The 20,377-nt window shown below is 48.1% G+C and overlaps 1 protein-coding gene across 2 annotated transcripts in view; it reads right to left on the reverse strand.

Annotated features, from left to right (window-relative positions):
• Nucleotides 1-1,945: 1,945 nt before the first annotated feature.
• CFAP52 (cilia and flagella associated protein 52) overlaps nucleotides 1,946-20,377 on the reverse strand; it is a 45,194-nt gene continuing 26,762 nt past the window's right edge. For both annotated transcript variants that reach the window (XM_041000409.1, XM_041000407.1), the window contains 6 exons: nucleotides 16,472-16,620; nucleotides 11,828-11,973; nucleotides 7,029-7,180; nucleotides 5,476-5,578; nucleotides 4,070-4,181; nucleotides 1,946-2,294 (listed from right to left, as the gene is read on the reverse strand). In XM_041000409.1, the coding sequence (XP_040856343.1) occupies nucleotides 2,119-2,294; nucleotides 4,070-4,181; nucleotides 5,476-5,578; nucleotides 7,029-7,180; nucleotides 11,828-11,973; nucleotides 16,472-16,620 (838 nt within the window). In that variant the 3' untranslated portion in view covers nucleotides 1,946-2,118. The remainder of the gene's footprint in view (nucleotides 2,295-4,069; nucleotides 4,182-5,475; nucleotides 5,579-7,028; nucleotides 7,181-11,827; nucleotides 11,974-16,471; nucleotides 16,621-20,377) is intronic.

Below are 20,377 nucleotides of genomic sequence, written 5' to 3' on the forward strand. Positions count from 1 at the left end.
CGCGCGGGAATCCGGCTTCGGGGCCGGCGCCGGGGGGCAGCACCTCGGCCAGCTTTAGCCGGCTTTGTCCTGCCCCCGCAGCTCCGGATGGGAATAAAAGGCCCCGGCGGGGGTGGCTTCGTGGTCGCCTTCCCCACCCTTCCTCACCTCTGATGAACCAGCAGACCTATTTTTAACCTCTGCTTGCATTCCCCGCCCAGCCCTCAAGCTGCGGAAATCAGAGGAAAGAGCCCTTTGAAAGCGCCCCAGCAAAAACTGGCCACGCCGTGGCTAGGGCTTAGGGTCTTGGAAATCTGTGCCAGCGGACTTCAGGAAGAAAGTGAAAACGGAGCGCTCCGGAGAGGTCGCGGGAGCTGCGCGCCCGGGGAGCTGCCGGGGTGGGTTTGCGCTCCTGGGCGCCGCTGCTCCCCCGGGCTGGCTCAGGTGCACGCGGACTGGCGGCGCCACCGCCTTCTCGCCCAGGTGCCCCTCATCCCTGCACCTGAACCGGGAGCCGCGTGTGGCACACAGCTCCCTGCCCCACCCTCACGGTGCCAGAACCCCGGTGGGCGACAAGGTGAGTGTGGCTTTCCACACACTGGTGGTCGGCTGCCTCCTCGTTTTTAGTCGCTGGAGAAGCGGGCTCCCGGGAGGCGAAGGCGAGGTGACGGGAGACCGACCGACTGGAAAGGTAGAGAGGAAACGGAATTGGAGCCGGGCGGGTCTGGGGACGCCAGGCTCGGGCGCGGTGCGACCTCCGGGTTCTCTCACCAGGAAGTTTCCCGACTTGCAAGTGCGCCCTCTGCGTCTCCCGATGGTTCCCAGACACCAAACGCCCTGGCTGAGTTGCTGCCCAATCAGGAAGAGCTCGGTCTCGCCCCGCCCTGGATTCCCTGCGTAACCGTGGGGGCCTGGGCTTTTCTTTTCTCCCGTAACTGTCAGGTTTATCATTAATCCGGCCCTGGTCTTGCAAAATGAGTTTTCTCACCCATTCTAGCTCACTGAGAGATCTCAGGATGCGGCATTTCATCAGCGCCCTGGAATGCTACTTGGCTATTTAAAATAATAATAATAATAAAAAATCAGTGTGAAGTATCCTTGGCCTTTTGATAGGACAGCAGCTCACCTTAGCGAAGGCATCGAAGAATACAGCATCTGATGGCCCTAGACTAGACACTGAAACACTTTTTTGACAATGCCATTTTTTTATACTTTCACTGGGAAAAGACACAGGGTTGGAGATTTATGGGCGGGTGGGGGGGGGGGCGTTGTGCAAGATGGAGATTTCATAGCTAAGGCCAGTGAACAAAAATCTGGAATTTCATCGCCCCAAGATCCCCAACACATATTTCCTTTGCAAAAGTCTTCATGTTTCCTGTTCTTCTTTATGTCAGGAATTCTGCCCAGGTTTGAACACATTGCAGTTGTTGGGTTTTGTTCTTTTGTTGTTTTTGTTTGGGTTTGCTTCCTACTTAGTTTTCTCTGACACCCTTTCCTGTAAGAAAACCGGGTTGCGGGGCTGGGGGGGAGTCAGGAGAGTTGTTTTTACTTGAAAGATGTGGGTTGTGGGGGAGGAGAGAGAATCCATCCGCTGGTTCACTCCCCAAATACCCGCTCAAGGCCAAGCCTGGAACCCGGGGTCAGGTGGAGTCTCCCACATGGGTGGCGGGGACCGAAGCCCTTGACCACGGGCCTCCCAAGATGAACATCGGTGGGAAGCTGGGCTGGCAGAGAAGGGATGGAGCTCTGAAGTAGTAGCTTAACCACCGCGCCTGAGAGTTAGTGAAAGCCTTTCCACCTGGCCTTGTGTGTAGGGGGACAGAACTCATACCCCCCCACCCCCAACAGGAGGGACGACGGGGCCTGGGTTTGGCACAGACTCTGAAAAGAGAGGACCAGAAAGCAGGGATGGATCCATAATTCATACATCAAAAACAAACAAACAAAAAAAAACTGGTGATTCTTGAAATGTATTTTCAATTTTAATGTACAATTGAAGAATGTAAAATTGGTTCTATAAGGGAAGAGAAACTTGGGATACAGTGTTCAGACTAAACAGAAATGGGTGTGAGCAAACCCCCAGCACACACACACACACACACACACACGCAATCACGGCCTTGGGCAGCCCCAGGGGCTTCACGAGGGGTAAGGGTACTTCCACCGCAGGATGGCCCCATCCGCGCTGACGCTCACTATGTACTGGTTGCCTGGACTTATCCGGATGCGCGTGATGTTGCCACTGTGTCCCACCCCGACATGAGTCACTTCACCCTCGTTGTAGTCCCAAACTTTGACCAGATGGTCGTTTCCTCCTGAAAAAGAAAAAAAAAAAAAAGTGGCATGGCTGGTGGCAGGAGACACAGCTTTGTTTGTCAGCCCTGACTTCAAAATAACTGGCTCCTTTTCCACATATTCTCTGCTATATGCCAGCTTGGGGGACTGGAGGGAGAGTGGGGGGAGTCTGTCTTTCTGTGATGCCATCATCTGACTAGGAAAAATCTGTGGGCTCCAACTTGGGCGCAGCAGGTCAAGCCAGTTGCTCGGGATGCCAGCAGCATCCTAGGTTGGGGTGCCAGGTCAGGTCCCAGTTCCTCCTCCGCTTCCAGTCGAGCTCCCGCTAATGCACCTGGGAGGCAGTGGATGATGGCCCAAGTGCGTGGGCCCCTGGCACCCAACAGGGGAGACGTGGATGGAGCTCCAGGCTCCCGGCGTCAGCCCTGGTTGCTGTGGCCATCTGGGGAGTGAATCAGCAGAGAGAAGATCTCTGTCTCACTTGCTGTGCCTTTCAAGTTCGATGAAAAGAAATTAAAAATAGACATTAGAATCTATGTCTGCTGTAGTAGATTTGGGTGGGAACAAAAATACCAAAACACAAAATCGCCCTTCATCCCACCACACCAGAATAACCACAGTGACCATTTTGGTTTTCTAGTGACCTTTCTTTTGCTAAGCCTAGCTGGGTAGACGACTCTATCTACATTACGTGATTGGGAATTTCACTCTATCTAGCTTGATATCTTGCTTTGAATCACTGAGAACATTCCTTAATTAATGTCAGCAAGGAGCATGGTGGGAAATGATGCTGCTTAAGTAGGTCCAGGGGATTGGCATTCAAGACTCCAGTAGGGAGCCCAGGGCGGTAGCCTAGTGGCTAAAGTCCTTGCCTTGCATGCATCAGGATCCCATACAGGCACCAGTTCATATCCCAGCTGCTCCACTTCCCTTCCAGCTCCCTGCTTGTGGCCTGGGAAAGCAGTCGAGGATGGAACAAAGTCTTGGGACCCTGCACCCATGTGGGAGACCCAGAAGAAGCTCCTGGCTCTTGGCTCCTGGCTTCAGATTGGGTCAGCTCTGGCTGTTGCGGCCACTTGCAGAATGACTCAGCAGATGAAAGATCTTTTTCTCCACATCTCTGTAAATCTGACTTTCCAATAATAATAAATAAATCTTAAAAAAAAAAAAAAGACTCCAGTTGGAAGGACCCAGAGGTGGGGCAGGTGCCAAGGTATTAAGCCTCCATTTGCAGTGCCGGCATCTCATGTGAGCACCAGTTGGAGTCCTGGAAGCTCCTTTTCTGATTCAGCTTCCTGCTAATGGCCTGGGAAAACAATGGGAATGGCCCAAGTGCTGAGTCCCTATAGCCACAGGAGAGACGTGGAAGAAGCTCCTGGCTCCTGGCTTCGGACTGACCCAGTTCCAGCCTTGTGGCCATCTGGGGAGCGAACCAGCAAGTAGAAGATATCTCCATCAAAAAGGAAGATCCAGAGGAAGGCTTGTTGGGTGGCTCAGGCATTTGGAGGTCCACCCAGTCAGTACACCCCTGGCTGAGACACAGCCTAGCAGGGTCAGATTCAACTTTCCATTGTGCCCGCTTGGACTCCCAGGGAAGCACCTGCTCTCTCTGCAATGAGACTTCTGGCATTTTCCACCCTTGCTGGCAGCAATGTTCACGTCTGAATCTGAGCAAGCTGCCTCTGAGATGCTTCTTGCTTCTTGGACCTCTCTTCCGGTGCTCTCTCCTCCCAGCAGGTCCCACGTTTGCCATCTCAGAGAGTCCCGGCAAGGGCTCCCTGTTGTGATGACCAACCTGTGACAAAATGCAGTCCCTCTTGTGTGATATCCATCCCGTTCACTGACCCGGACAAGGAACCTTCCAGCTCTCTGATGACTGTCCCATCAAATACTTCCCAGTAAGCAATCTGAAATTTGGATGGGAGTGAGGAGGGACAAGGAAGGAGAAGAAGGAGAAACGTCAGTGGAGGGCTTCACTCCTGGCCATCCTAGGTGCCCGTGCTGCCAAAAGATGCCTCTACTTTATATAGAAAGTAGCAAAAAAAAAAAATATATATATATATATATATATATACACATACTCCAGGGGATGGGATCGGCTGGAATTATAAATAGGCAGTTGCAGTGGGGTGGAAAGACTGTTTTCATATTTTTAGGATCAGCTTTCCAATCTGCCTGCTCCGTGGAGAGAGGAGGATGTGCTGATCAACCTGGGTTACGGCAGAAAGCGCTTTTCATGGGACAGAACTGATTGTGTGTGAAGCAAGCTGCAAAGGGAGGAACCACGGCTGCATCCCTCGGTCTCTGCTCAGCCCCCAATCCCTGACAGGCAGGAACAGCGTCCTCTGACGGGGAAGCTAGCCCTGCTGAGTTCTGGACACTTCCCCTTGTGGGGCTGGACCCTCCCGTCCCGTTTAGCTCACCTGTATTCACAACTTTCCCCAAGCAACAAACTATCCCACAGGGTGGGGTGTAAAGACAGATGGCTAGCTCTGGTCTCACTGGGGAAAGGAATGAGGCTGAGGGGAGGAGGGAGTTGGGTGCTGAGGGGAGGGAGGTTTTTCTCAAAATATACAGGATGTCCCTTGCTGTCCTTCTGGAACTGATTCTAGCACTCAAAATCTGAAGATGCGCAAGCCCCTTACCTAAAATGGCATAGTAGGGGTGGGTGGTCCTTGCAGCGGTAACAACGCCTCTTGGGACACCATATCCCATATAAGAATGGCTGGTTAGAGGCCCGGGAGCTCCACTTTCCCATGCAGCGTCCTCCTAATGTGTACCCTGGGAGGCGGCAGGTGAGGCCTCAGGTAGTTTTAGGTCTCTGCCACACACTATGGCAGAGAGTGGGAGACCCAGACTGTGTTCCTGGCTCCAGGCTTTGGCCTGGCCTAACCCTGACATTGGAGAAATGAGTAAGAGTATGGCAGATATCTCATTCTCTGTCTCCCATTCAATTAAACGGGGGGAAAAAATGGCACAGTATCTGCATACAACCAATGCAGTTTAATCTGCTACATCATCTCTAGTACAATGTCAAATGTGATGTGTATGCTTTGTTTACTGATCAAAGAATGAAAAGAAAAAAAAAAACTGGACGTGTTCTATGGACACCATTTTTGTTTTACATATTTTTTCCTGCTCTGGGGTTGAGGGGATCCCCAGAGGTGGTGCTGGCGGCCACGGAGTGCTGAGTGTACCCACCTTCCTGTCTGTCCCACTGGTGATGATCTGGAACTCATCTGGGTGATAGCAGACACACTGGAAGAGGGTGTTGGCCAGGATCATCTGGTTCCTCCTGAGGCGTCTGCAAAGTGGGATTACAGCTGTGGGACTCCATTTGTTCTCCATTTACTGATCTGATGGGATTTGGCACGGTGGCGTCTGGGTCACTTCAAAACAGACCTCTAGTCACTCTGCCCTCTCAATTTCTGTATCCTTGCATGGCACCTGTTGGCGGCCGACAGGAGGTGGAACAAAGTGCACAACTCCACGAGGAGATTAAGCTCCAGGGAGGCGGAAGCAGAAGAGGCTGAACCTGGAACCAGCCCGTTGCCTTCCACCCAGTGTAATTTATTCCGACTCAACATTTGGAAGCGGGTACCTAGGCGCCAAAGAGCCCAGTGTGGGAAAGGGCTCTTTAAAATTGGATAATATAGGGGCCGACGTTGTGGCATAGTGACTTACACCACTGCTTATGGCACTGGCATCCTGTATGGGAGTGCGACTTCAGTTTCCTGGCTGCTCTGCTTTTGATCCAGCTCCCTTCTAATGCACCTGGGAAGGAAGTAGGTGATGACCCAAGTGCTTGGGCCTCTTACGAGCCATATGTGAGAGGCCCGCAGGGAGTTGCTGGAGGCTGGCTGCAGTTTAACCTAGCTCTGGCTATTGTGGCCATTTGAAGTATGAACGTGCCAGTGGAGGAGCCCTCTAACACACACACAAACACACACACTCTCTCTCTCCCTCCCTCCCTCCCCTTCTTTGTCACTTGGCATATTTCAAATAAAGAAATGAGTGCATCTTTATTCAATGAGTGAGAAGTTCATCCTGGGCTTCACTTGAGCAGACTGATAAGCGTGACAACCTGCACAGTGTGCTTCTCCTTGCTCCCTCTTCATCTGGAACACTTAAGTTGGACTAGTAGGCCCAGTGCAATGGCTCAGTGGCTAAGTCCTCACCTTGCTTGTGCTGGCATCTTATATTGTCACTTATCTGTATCCAAACTGTTCCATTCCCATCCAGCTCCCTGCCTATAGCCTGGGAAAGCAGTCAAGGATGGCCCAAAGTTTTGGGATCCTACGCCTGTGTAGGAGACCCAAAAGAAGCTCCTGGCTCCTGGCTTAGAATCAACTCAGCTCTGGCCATTGTGGCCACTTGGGGAGTGAACCAGAAGACAGAAGATCTTTCTGAATTCTGTCTCTCCTCTCTATAAATCTATCTTTCCAATAAAAACGAATCAATCCTTAAAAAAGAGAAAAAGAGTTGAACTAGTGCAAATGAAGTCATGCTTCCTGTGTGTGGCCACTAATCTGCTTCCTTTTCCACTCAGAAATGTCTACCGGTAAATCCTTCCAAGACACTGAACACTTCATATAAGCTTCTGTATGTGCTGGGCAGCCATGGAGATAAGAGGGCATCTGAGAGCCTCCTACCACCCTTTACAGGTGTCTACCCTCGTGGATCCACCTCAGCTTCAGCCCAGTGCTGGCACAGTTGGGTTTTATGAGGCCTGTGTCCCCATCCCCGTTACCTACACCAGGTCCCAAATAATGCACGTGCCATCCGTGCTGGCGGTGACACACTCCTCGTTGTTCTTCTTCACCCTGATGCAGGACACAGAGGACTTGTGCTCCTTGAGCGCCTCCTCCAGCTTCTGAGACTGGCTGCTGATCTTCCAAACCCTTACCTGTGGGGCACAAGGCACATGACACTCTCAACACTGTCCCTGCCTGGGACTTCTCAAAAGACAACCCAGAGGGTCCCGTGAGCTTCCTCGCCTCTAATGGACTTGGCTTGTTTATTGCACACCTCCCTCTGGCCATCGTGACTGGCTGGGTGCTGGTGGGCTGCTCTATTCCACATAGCCTAGAAGGTGCTCTCAGTGATCCTGCACCTGCTTCTTGTTCAGGCTGAGAAATCCATCCCCGGACTCCCCCTACACACAAAGTCAATAATGCGAACCCAAGTGAAATCGTACGGCTCCTTCTTTTCGCTGATCCTTGCTCTCAAGTTTCTGGTGGCATCAGGGAAATTTCTGGGATATCCAGAGTCATTCCTGAACCTTCGCATCAGCTGTTCAAGGTTAATCACTCCGAAACCAATGGCTCTCCACCCTACAGGGACCCAACACCCAGACTCTTTGCCAATGTTTTCTAATGCCTGAGAGTTGCATGGCACCAACACACAACATTTCAAGAGTCGACCTAGATGCACTGGTGTGAATGAAAAGACTGGATCAAAGGAAAATTATATGGTTATCCTTATATGTTAATTTTTTCTTTAAGATTTATTTATTTTTATTACAAAGTCAGATATATAGAAAGGAGGAGAGACAGAGAGGAAGATCTTCCATCCGATGATTCACTCCCCAAGTGACCACAACGGCCGGTGTTGTGCCGATCCAAAGCCAGGAGCCAGGAACTTCCTCCAGGTCTCCCATGCAAGTGCAGGGTCCCAAGGCTTTGGGCCATCTTCGACTGCTTTCCAAGGCCACAAGCAGGGAGCTGGATGGGAAGTGGGGCTGCTGGGATTAGAACCGGCGCCCATATGGGATCCTGGCACGTTCAAGGCAAGGACTTTAGCTGCTAGGCCACAGCACCGAGCCCTCCTTATATGTTCTTTAGAGGCTCTGTCACAACTACACCAGAAAATATGGCAATCTGGTGGCCTGAGAGTTATACCTTCTTAGACTGACTGTGTTTAACTTATGAAAAATTAGAATGTCAGAAACTGTAAACACAGACTAGTGAAGAAACAGTGGTGCTAACAATTGGTAGTGTGAGTGTATTTGGCACAGGGATCAAGTCACCACTCGGGACACCCACATCCAGTACCAGAGTTCCTGGGTTTGAGTCCCAGCCTCACTTCCAATCCAGCTTTACTCTAATGTAAACCATGGGAGGTAGCAGGGATGGCCACCCATGTGGATTTTGCGCTTCTAGCCTCAACTTCACCCAGCCCTGTTACAGGCATTTGGGGAGTAAACCAGTGCATGGAAGCTTTGTCTCCTTTCTGCCTTTCAAATGAACACAACAAATATTTTTCTACAATGTTAGAATACACAGGAACTGTTGTGGGATGAGTTAATTAGTGCTCCTTGGGCTGGGCAGGAACAGGAATTGGGCTTGTGGCTAAAAACACCTAGACTAATTGGACTCATCTCTATCCAATTTCCTGGCTAAATTAAGACCTGGGGGTGGATGGGGGGAAGAATATATAAGGAGAGGTGAAGGAGCAATAAAGCAAGACTTCAGAGAGACTTCTACCATCACTGATCTCCTGTTGGTACTTCACCCCCAGACCCTCTCCCTGTCCAAGTTACTGGCTCTACTGGCCTCAGCAAGGAACCAGACTGGATTCATTGCTACCTAATAGGAGGAAAAGAAATAGGGAGAACCTGCTAGCATCTTCACTACATTGTCAAACTAGAGAAAATTGAAGAACCATGAGGTTGCCCCAAATGAGCTGGGCCATGTTCATTTCTACGAACATGGTGTACGCATGGTCCCTAGGTTAGGACACTGGATAGAATAATAATGTCAAAGGAAACACATCTCTTAGCTTGAAATTCCATTATATCTGGTGGCTTCCATCTGGTCTTTAGTAGGGGTAATTTCCACGCTAAGTGGTCTCGTAGCCACATGGCCCCAAACCTGGAACCAGAGATTTGGAAGTGTTTTGAATGCAGCAGACACTGGCCTTTCACTTGTGGGATTGTGGAGAGTCTGGGGTTGCATGGGGGAAGGGCACAAGTTTTGAGGCTGGGAACCCTTGCAGGTGGGACACTCAGGTGCTGGCCAATTGACATTGGAAATGGAAGCACCAGATTATTTTTCGTAATGATGATGTTCCAATTGGTACATACCCACAGAGCTCTAGCCCTGGTCACTAGCACCTGACTTTCAGGAAGGGCAGGCCTGTGCTGGTTCAGTGGAGGAGAGAGAGGAGGAGGCGTCCAAGAACCCTGAAAAGGCTGTGGATCAGGGCCAAGACTGAGGAGACGGTAAAGTGGGACGCCCTCAGGCAGTTCCCAGCAGCTATGGCTCAGGGTTCTGGAATGCCTTTTTAGGAAAGCAGGTACAGAAGACAGGATGCCAAAGGTGGCAGGGGTCATGAGATCAAGAGAGAAGACAAATCCAAGATCTCATTGAGGGGAGTTTATCTGGGGAGGGGTTCAGAGGGGAGCATGGTCCCATGCAGGCCTGGGACAAGGGGATCTCCAACAGGCAGCACACAAAGTATTCTACAGGCAAGGGTGGCCCATGGCTATTTGGAATGCACTGGAACCCTTTCCAGAAACAATAACATTCATAAGACACTCTGCATCCAGAAATTAAATAAAATGGCACTTAGCGACCTCCAGGATCACCTAGAGAACAAGATGGCCAAAATGGCTGAGGTCAAGTCATACTGACTCACAGTATCACACTGACAAACACAGACCCCTTTCCAAGCGAGTTGGTGCATCAGCAAGTCAGAGGCCCCCAAAATAAGGAAAGGAATGAGCTGGGATGGTGGGTGGAAAGTCCTGCTAGTGGAAGTATTGCTGTCTTTACACAGAGAAGTTAAGCCCCGAGGCCCTCAGGCAGAAAGTGACTCAAGGGAAATCTGAGCATCACCTTCACCATGCTAAAGCCTACATCAAGGTGCTGTTGTAGGGACTAGCACTGTGGCCAAGCAGATAGAGTCGTCACCTGCAGCACTGGCATCCCATATAGGCACCAGTTCAAGTTCATGCTGCTCCTCTTCCAATCCAGCTCCCTGCTGCTGGTGTAAGAAGTGGAAAAATGGGGCCCAGTATCGTGGCCTAACAGCCAAAGTCCTCACCTTGAATGCGCCAGGATCCCATGTGGGTGCCGGTTCTAATCCCGGCAGTCCTGCTTCCCATCCAGCTCCCTGCTTGTGGCCTGGGAAAGCAGTCGAGGACGGCCCAAAGCCTTGGGACCCTGCACCTGCATGAAAGACCTGGAAGACCCTCCTGGCTCCTGGCCTGGGATCGGCTCAGCTCCGGCCATTGTGATCACTTGGTGAGTGAATCAGAGGACAGGAGATCTTCCTCTCTGTCTCTCCTCCTCTCTATATATCTGACTTTGTAATAAAAAAAAATAATAAATCTTAAAAAAAGAAAAAACAAGAAGCGGAAAAACGGCCCAAGGGCTGGAATTCGTATTAGCAATGTAGGAGACCAGGAAGCAGCTCTTAGGTTTGGCTCAGATCTGGTCATGTAAGCTTCTGCGGAGCGAAACAGTAGATGGAGGATCACTCTCTCTCTTTCTGTGTGTGTGTGTGTGTGTAGTGCTGACTTTTAAATAAGTAAGTTGATCTTTAAAAAGTAATAAAAGATATTGTAGATAACTACAGCTCTTCCCTGATGAATGTTTCCTACAGGAATAGAGCAAAGAAAGAAAGAAAAAAAATCTCATGGAGAGAAAGGGAAGGTGTTGGGATAGAGGGAAGATTTCCGGTGGGGGAGGGGAGACCTTGAAACACAAGGGCCATTGTAAAATGTTTCAGGCTCCTTGAAAGGATGGCAGGAAAGGCTTGAGCGCTGTATTTTAAAGATTATGGTCAAGACATCTGGGTATATCACAGAATGGCTTCTAAAAGTAGTATCTGCTTTAAAAGGTATGGAAAAGACAATTTAGACAAGGGTGATGATCCTTGGAATTAAAAAAACAAGCATGCCAAAACCGGGGTCTAGTGCCTATGGGATTCAGAGCTGAAGGCTTGAGTTCATGCAGCCAGTTTTCAGGTTTGTCCTTAGATGTTCTGTCTGGGAGTCCAGGTGCCTGTATGTCCATTCAGAAGATGAGAAGGTTAGTGTATGATGTTTGGGAGTTTTGATCAAAATCTTCCATCTGGACTTGGTGCAGTAGCCTAGTGGCTTAAATCCTCACCTTGAATGCGCCAGGATCCCATATGGGCGCCGGTTCTAATCCCAGCAGCTCCACTTCCCATCCAGCTCCCTGCCTGTGGCCGGGGAAAGCAGTTGAGGACGGCCCAAAGCCTTGGGATCCTGCACCCACATGGGAGACCCAGAATAGGCTCCAGGCTGCTGGCTTTGCATCAGTTCAGCTCCAGCCATTGTGGCCGCTTGGGGATTGAATCAATGTATGAAAGATCTTTCTCTCTGTCTCTTCTCCTCTTTGTATATCTGACATTGCAATAAAAAGAAATCTTTTAAAAAAAAAATCTTCACCTGGTTCTGCCTGACGCCCAGTACAGGAATGTATTAATAAAATCAAGGAGCTGGCCTCATCTGGTGCACTTGCTCAAAGTGGAGGATTATTGCTATCATTATTATTTTATAAAATTCTGCTCTCAAGAACAGTACCTCCCCTTCCCCACCGCCGCTGATGATCCTGTGACAGTCGCTGGTGGTGGCGATGGCTGTCACGCCGATCCTGTGAGCACTATTGATGGCGTACATCAGTCGGCCCGTCTCGGGGGCGAAGGCGCGGATTTTGCCATCATTCCACGCTGGCAGGAGAGGAAAAAAGGTGGGCAGCATCAGTACAGTCTCCTTGTCTCTTAAACTACAGAAGAGGCTCGGGACTGGTGGTGATAGGGCAACGGGTGCGGCCCCCATCCTGTGCCCCCAGAGCACCCACACTTGGTCACACTCCACTGAGGGGAAGGAATGGGTGATCTTGGCTGAACCTGCCCCAAAGTGCACCCCATGCCCTAGTGAAGGAGGCCATGGAAGGGTTAGAAAAGGAGGCCAGATCCCATCTCCACAAGCTGCAAGGCTTGTACAACCCTCATCTATCAGTCCATCTTGTTCCTGGGATGTAGAGTTCAACATGTCCAAATCTTTGTTGGTTTCCCTCCATCCCCACCTTTATATTTGATGCCTCTTCTCCCAGTCCCATCATCTTTTCCCATCTCAGTAACAGCTGCCACCATCCAGGCCAGTTGCTGAAGTCAAGAATCTCAGCATCACTCACAGTTCCTCTCTGTTCCACCCACCTGCCTCATCCAACACCAGTTCCATCAGCAAGCCCTATCCGCTGAGCTGTTAAGAAACATCCAGACATGATGACACAGTGGGCAGAGCTGCCGCATCAGAGACCAGTATCCCATATGGGCACCAGTTAGTGTCCCAGCTGCTCACTTCCAAACAAGCTTCCTGTTGATGCCCTGGGAATAACAATGGAAGATGGCCCACATGGTTGGTCCCTGTCACCCATGTGTGGGACTTAGAAGAAGCTCCTGGCTTCAGCCTGGCCCAGTGCTAGCCACTGTGACCATCTGGGGAGTTAACGGTGGAAGGGAGAGGGGAGCAGAAATTGTCCAGAATTAGACCACCTCCTGACCCTTCCCCTGGCACTACCCTCTCCCGAGCCAGCAGCATGTCTGTACCAGATAATTACAACAGTTCTTCCCTGGCCTCCCATTCTTATTTACCATTGGTTTTGTACTCAGAGTTTTGAAAAACTTTTGAAAACCATAGCTTCCTTGCCAGGTCAAGAATTTCCAAAAGCTTTCCTTACTGTACTTAGATTGAGAACTCAAACTCCTGGGGCCGGCATCATGGTCTAGCATGTTAATCCTCTGCCTGTGGCTCTGGCACCCCTTTGGGCACCAGTTTGTGTCCCAGCTGCCCACTTCTGATCCAGCTCCCTGCTAATAGCCTGGGAAAAAGGTGGAGAATGGCCCAAGTCTCTTGCTGGGGTCCGTGCAGTAGGTGTGGATGACACGAAGGTGTGAAGAGAACAGCTCCCCTGTTTGGCAGGCCCCACCCTGACGCTGTTTCACCCCCTGGCTGCACAGACACTCAAGCACCCTACTAAGAATTCTGTAATCTATTGAGGCATTGTTGTTTGCCCCTGTGAGATGGCTTTTGCAACTGATGTGAGCTTGAGAGTTAATGTCACTAATAATGTCTTGGTGAGTGGGCCTTTGACAATTTTTACACACACGAGCACAATTAAGCCCATGCCATTTCTGGATACCTTATTGCATGCTAAACATTGCCTCAGAATCTGGCCCAGACATGTAGCACACCTTTTGGGAAAGGGCTTGATAAATATCCTAAATATTAAGGCATGTGATGGGAGTGAGAGCTGAAACTGCTATGGCAATAAATAGTTATTGTTATCTCTAAGGCTAGCCTGTCTTTGTAATTTTTTGGAGCATAGAAAATGTAAATGTAATTGTAAATGTAATTTTATAATTTTTAGCTAGAGGAATTAAGAATGCTTTTATTAAGGAAATATGCTTTTAATTATTGTTTTATTGTTTATGGGGTTGTAGAGCGTATAGTTGTAGAGGGACTTAACATTTGAAACTTCTATCTTGGATTTTACGTTTTTTTCCCTTGTAACCTATTTTCCCATTAAATAATGAGTAAATTGTAGAAACAGAAATGTGGTAGGAATGTACTGCTGATTAGCAGGCAATCGCATGTGCTTTGGCGTTGGAGTCCTGGCTGTCACTCCATGGCTACTACTGAGGAATGAATAATGGCTTGCTTTGAAGAATATGAATACAGTATTTTGTAGAATTATCTTTACGGGCACCTGCTTAACCCTGAGGTACAGATGGAATGACCAAATGTCTTTACATGTCCTCTTAGTCTTGAAATAGAACAATTAGTTGTTTGTGTAGAGGCTTATAATGTGTCTGAGTAAATATAAAGGACAGCTTCTTCTTGAGCTGTAGCGAGAATGCACCAAGTGACAGTGTCTGTGTCTTTCTTTATCGCTGACTCCACACACCCTTCCTGAGCTCTGAACTCAGCTGGAGCTGGACTCGGGCAGTCTCTGAGCCTTGTGGACGCGCATCAGAGACCCAGAGGTCTCATGGCTTCAGATCAGCTCAGCTCTGGCCATTGGGGCCATTTGGGGAGTGAATGAGTGGATAAAAGATCTCTCCTTCTCTGCAACTCTGACTTTCGAGTAAAATAAAATAAATCTTAAAAAAAAATACAACTCCTTTGTCTTCACAGAACCTGTAGTCAGCCCATTCCTGCCTCTCTAACCTGAACCCTCACTCAGCCTTACTCAGTGGCTCCCTCTCTTTCTATTCTTCAGCATCCCCAGGGATTCTCCCTCCCGGGCCTTCCCACCTGCTGCCTCATCTGCCTGGAATGCTTTTTTCCCAGGTCTTCTCAAGGCTGGCACCCTCTCACCAGCTTTCATGCCACCTCTGAAACATAGCAGTTTTAAATAAGATACTCAAGGTAGCTCCTGTTTTGGAAAAGACTCAAGGAAGTGGGAGGATGGGCGAGCCAGCGATGGAAGAATCTGGAGGAAGAATATTCAGGGCAGATGGAAGAACTGGAGCAAAAGCCTTCTGTCCAGGGAGTCGGATGACTTGCAAGAGGAGAGTCATGAGAGGAGAAAGCCATAGTGAAGAAGGCAGACATCGGGGAGAAGAGAAGACCATGTAGGACCTTGCAGGTGATTGCTAAGATTTTGTCTTCTTCTCTTACAGCCCCTACAAATGGCATGAAATGAGCTAGGCTTTAAAGCCAAGTTCTGGCTTCTGCGTTGAAAGCAGGTTAGGAGATGGGAGTGAGGGGCTAGGAACACACCTGCGAGGGAGCTCCCAGCGTAACCTAGGAGACAGGGGATGGAGCCACAGGTGGGCCACGGGGGCTACAGGGGTGGACAGAAGAAGAGGAGAGGGGGGCAATGACGACTCTGCAGGTTATGTACTGGGGTTTGGTTGGCTTTAAGTGTAGTGTAAGCCAAGAGCCCTTGGTGGCCACTGTGTGGCGAAGGCAAGCTCAGAGTGGAGTTTCTCCACGAGGAGGAAGAAACAGAGCCAAAGGAGGAGGGGGTGAGATAATACTGGGCATCAACGTGCTAATAGCTGTACTATAGGCCCATGTGACTTTTCTCTGATGGTGACTGCTGAGAAAATCTGTAGACAGGGCCTTGCATCGTGGGGTAGCTGGCTAATCTTCCACCTGTGGCAACAGCATCCCATATGGGCTCCTGTTTATGTCCAGGCTGTTCCATTTCCAATCCAGCTCTCTGCCAATAGCCTGGGAAAGCAGCAGAAGATGGCCTGAGACCTTGGAAGACCCAGAAAAGCTCCTGGCTCCTGGAATCAGATCTGCCTAACTCTGGCCCTTACCGCCATTTGGGCAGTGAACCAGCGGATGGAAGATTTTTCTGTTTCTTCCTTCCTTTCTCTGTCTCTCCTTCTTCTCTGTAACTCTTTCAAGTAAGATAAATACATTTTTTTTAAAAAAAGTAGAAAATTGTATAATTTATAGATTAGATATAAGATGGCACTAGTGGGGATGGTGCCATGACATATTAGATTAAGCCTCTACAAGCTGGCATCCCATAAGGTGCCAGTGTAAGCCCCAGCTATTCCATTTCTGATTCAGACCCTTGCTAACGCATCTGGGAAAGCAGCAGAGGATGAGTCAAGCCTTTGGGCTCCTACACCCATGTGGGAGGCCCAGAAGAAACTCCAGACCCCTGGCTTTGGACCGACCTGGCTCCAGACACAGTGCCCATTTGGGAATTGAACCAGTATATGGAAGTCTCACTCTCTGTATCTCCTTCTCGCTCTGTAATTCTGCCTTTCACATAAAAATACATACATCTTGTTTTTTTCAGTGGCACTAGGAAAGTATTGTCTTACAGGGATACATTTTTAGAGATGAATACTGAAACATTTAAAGATAGAATAGCCTAGCATTTTTTTTTCCTGAGACAACAAAAGAAGTTCTGATACAAGTATCCTGCATTCACCAAGGCCTCAAATGTGTTTTTAAATTGAACTACTATATTTCCTAACTAGTGAGAAAGGTCCAATGCTATATAGGGTGATTGGAGAGATGAGAAATTGCTGTTTGATACTTCCTAGCTCAGAAAAACCTCCCAGCTGGAGGGGAACTCCAGAGATGAGATTAGAAGCAAGGAGTGCTGACTGTGGGAGGCTACTGCAGAAAGAGGTCAAAATCAAACCCACAGCCCAAGCCCGGGGGGGGCAGTTATTAGGAGGTGGACATTACCTGAAACCAGGCTCTTGCCATCGCGCATGAACTCGATGCCGTGGCAGGTCATGTTGGGCACCGTGATCCGCAGCAGCTCCCGGTTGGACAAGGTGTGCCACACCCGGATGTCCTTTTTGGCACAGGTGGCGAAGAGCTCAGAAGTGCCACTGCAAAGGAGCCATGGGGGTGAGTAAGAGAGGTGGCTAGGAGGCTTATGTGCATATTTAATGGATTCAGCTGGATATGTTTGGAGTAAAGCTTAGACGTGTTAACTAACATCTCTAAAATACACTGAAAGAAGAGAATTAAGCCTTGTGTTATAAAGTAGGCAATCTTTTTTAAAATTTCAAAAATAGTGGCGATAAGGATAGAATTCAGGATTTCAGATGACCCAAAATAGCTGAAGTTGTAGAGGCTGCTGTTGTGGTGCAGTGGGTTAAGCCACCACCTGCAGTGCTAGCATCCCCTATGAGTGCCCGTTCTAGTCCCAGGAGTTCCACTCTCAATCCAGCTGTTTGCTAATGTGCCTGAGAAGATAGCAGAGTATGGTCCAAGCACTTGAGACCCTGGTCCCGACATGGGAGACCTGGATGGTCTGCCAGGTTCCCGATTATCAGCCTGGATCAACCCCAGCCATATGGTCATTGTCAGGGTGAACCAGCAGTTAGAAGATTTCCCTCTCTGTGTCATTTTCTTTCAAATAAATAAATAAATCTTTAAAAACAAATAGGAGATTCTTAGTCAAGAACATTTATTCCTGAGCAATTAGACTGACACGCTAAAAAAGGCAACTTGTAAACAGAATGTAAATGAACCATATGTCAAAAGATTATACACATTATTCTAACTTGGATATGACAAAAGGTGTAGTACTGGGCATAGTAAAGACCATCTGGCTTACAGGGATAAATATCTAGTTAGTCTCTGTGGAGGTGAAAGCTAACCTTTAGCTCTACGCAGTTTTCTAGCAATTTCTATATTTGATCATAAAAACACACTTGGAAAAAATAAAAGACTCTGTCTTAAGATCTGTTAATAACAACAACAAAAAAAGTAGATCCTTTCTATACGTAGCTCTGGGGTGACCAGTTGCTGGACTAGTTACTTAGAAAGTTCAAGTGCTGGGAGGGGAGAGCATATGGGTTGGAGCTCCTTGCGAGCTAATCCTGATGAATGGAGATCAAGCGGAGCCAGTTCTGGGATATTAACAATTATTGAGAATAAGAGATGGGCTGGATAAAATACTGCCCTTGGTATAAAATGAGCTCTCCTTGGGGGAAAGTGAGCTCTTCCAGGGGCACGTGGACAACTCACAGAAACCAAGTCTGGAGAAACCAAAGCTCCTGGAGGACACTCTAGATGCCCTGTCCCAGTGGGCCAGTATGCTCCTACTGCAGCCAAGTGTTCATCAGCCCCAGTGGGGCATCTGCGTGTCTAAATCCCAGAGAGAGAGCCAAGCTGATTGGATCAAGATGGCATGCTGGACCCATGTCCCTCCACCCCATCTAAATTCCCACAAAGATCTCATAGGGGTGGGCTCTGGTACAGCTGCTGCTTGGGGCGTCTGCATTCCACCCAGAGTGCCCGGGTTTGAGTCCCACCTCTACCCTTTTTGCCAATGTGCACCCTGGAGACAACAGATGATGGTCCAGACACTTAGCTGCCTGCCACCCCCATGGGAGACCTGGATTCGTTTTTAGCTTCCTGGTTCTAGTTTGGCCTAAGTCCTGGCTATTGCAGGTGTCTGCATGTGAAACAGTAGATGAAGACATCTCTTTCTGCATCTGTATGTTTCAAGATGTAGTAATAAAAATAAAGACATTAACATTATTTTGGTAAATCATCCTTAAAAAAAATAATATCCACGGGTTGGCATCATGGTGTAGTGGGTTAAACTGCCATTTGGGACACTGGAATCTCCCACAGGAGTGCCAGTTCAAGTCCCTGCTCATCTGCTTCCCATTCAGCCTCCTGCTTAGTGCGCCTTGGGAAGGTGGCAGGTGATGGCCCAAGCATGCGGGCCCTTATTGCCCATGAAGAGGACTGTGAAGAGTCCCTGGCTCCAGGCTTTTGCTTGGCCCAGCCCCAGCTGTTGTGGGCATTGGGGGAGTAGCCAACTAGTGGATGGGAGATCTGACTTTCTCTATGCCTCTCCTTCTCTCTGCCATTCCACCTTTCAAATAAATAAATAAATCTGAAACAACAATAATAAAGATTCATAGGTAGCTCTGTAGATGCAGATCCAAAATAGATGTATGTTTTTTACAGGTATATTTTTAAATACATAAATATATATATTTTTTCTGGTGATTCATACCTCACTAGAAGCAAGGAAATTTTAGCTTCATTTCTGCACAGACCCTTGAGTGAGTGCCAAATAATGCAAGCTCACAAGAAAACTCAAGACCAGGCTAAAAAAAGCAGCAGTGGGAAGCAATGGAAATACCATCTGATGCATTCTGTGAGAGAAGAAAAAAATCTGAGTCCATATGAACAATCCTCAGAGAATAGACTTGCTACAATGTATTATGTATAGTGCCAAGTTTTTACAAAAAAAAAAAATTGTCAGACAGAAAAAAAGAAAATGTGACTCAGGAAAAAGGCAGTCAAAAGAAACAGACCCCAAACAGACTCAGGTATTGGATTAGCATACAGATATGTATTGGATTGGACTGCAAAGCAGATATGTAAAATACAGTTGGGGGCAAGCATTTGGCATAGTGTTTCTAAGGACCATGCCTAGGCCACCTGCATCCCACTCTGGAGTATGTGAGTCCAAGTTCTAACTTCACTCCCAGTTCCACTTCCTGCCCACCGCACACTCTGGGAGGTAGCAGGGGATGGTTTGGGCACTTGAGTCCCTGCCATTTATGTGGGAGACCTGGACTGAGTTCCCAGTGTACAGTACGGGCCCAACCCAACCTCAGCTCTTGTGAACATTTGGATAATAAACCAGCAATCTCTCTCTCTCTCTCTTTCTCTCTCCTCTCTCTCTCACCCCTTTTCAAATAAATAAAACAAAATGAATTGAACACATCCAAAATACTAAAGGAAGTTCTGATATCAATGAACAAATAGGTGATCTCAACAGAATATATACAAATATTTCTTTTTAAGTGAAAAGCAGATTCACTAAAATAGTTTTACTTAGATCGGCTCAACAACAGATTGGAGATGGTAAACTTAAAGGAAGATTAAATAGAGATTACATCTTTACCAAAAAAAAAAGAAGAAGTTAGAGTCTGGTGGGAAAATACCAAATTACTCAACATGTGAAATTTTAATCTCAAGGGGACTGAGATAATGCATGAGAATTTCCCAATTTGTGAAAAACCATCAGCTTATAGGTCCAAAAAGCTCACTGAATTCTAGGTAAGAGAAGCGTGCTTTTTTTGGACAAGCTGACAGAAGCCCAAAGCATAAACCCCTGCTAAGCACAAGGAAGACCTGGAGGAAGATCCTGGCTCCTGGCTTCAGCCTGGATCAGCTCTAGCCACTGAGACCATCTCAGGAGTGAACCGGCAGATGGAAGATCTATCTTCTTCTTTGCCTCTCCCTTTCTGTGTAACTCGATCTTTCAAATAAATAAATCTTGAAGAAAAAAAAGCATGTAAAAAGAATCGAAGGGACTAGAAGTTAACATGGTAATTTTCTTCAAAGTCTTGTAAAAATAGAATTAAAGGACACATTTATTTCAGTAGAAGAGTATTAAAATTAATGCACATTTTTTCCATAATGTATATGTCCAAGAACTTTTGGAAGATTTTCCTATTAGGCATGATAACTGAGGTATCAATACTCTTTGCATTTTCTGTAGGTAAGTTATATTTCCATACCAACTTCATCAAAATACTTTGCATACCTCACCAAACTATCTTTCCAGTTTGAAGGTAAAACAAAGATATTTTCAGATAAGAGGGAATC

Source organism: Ochotona curzoniae, unplaced genomic scaffold (genome assembly GCF_017591425.1).
Source record: "Ochotona curzoniae isolate NIBS_2020 unplaced genomic scaffold, NIBS_Ocur_1.0 scaffold_2453, whole genome shotgun sequence".
Lineage (NCBI taxonomy): Eukaryota > Metazoa > Chordata > Mammalia > Lagomorpha > Ochotonidae > Ochotona > Ochotona curzoniae.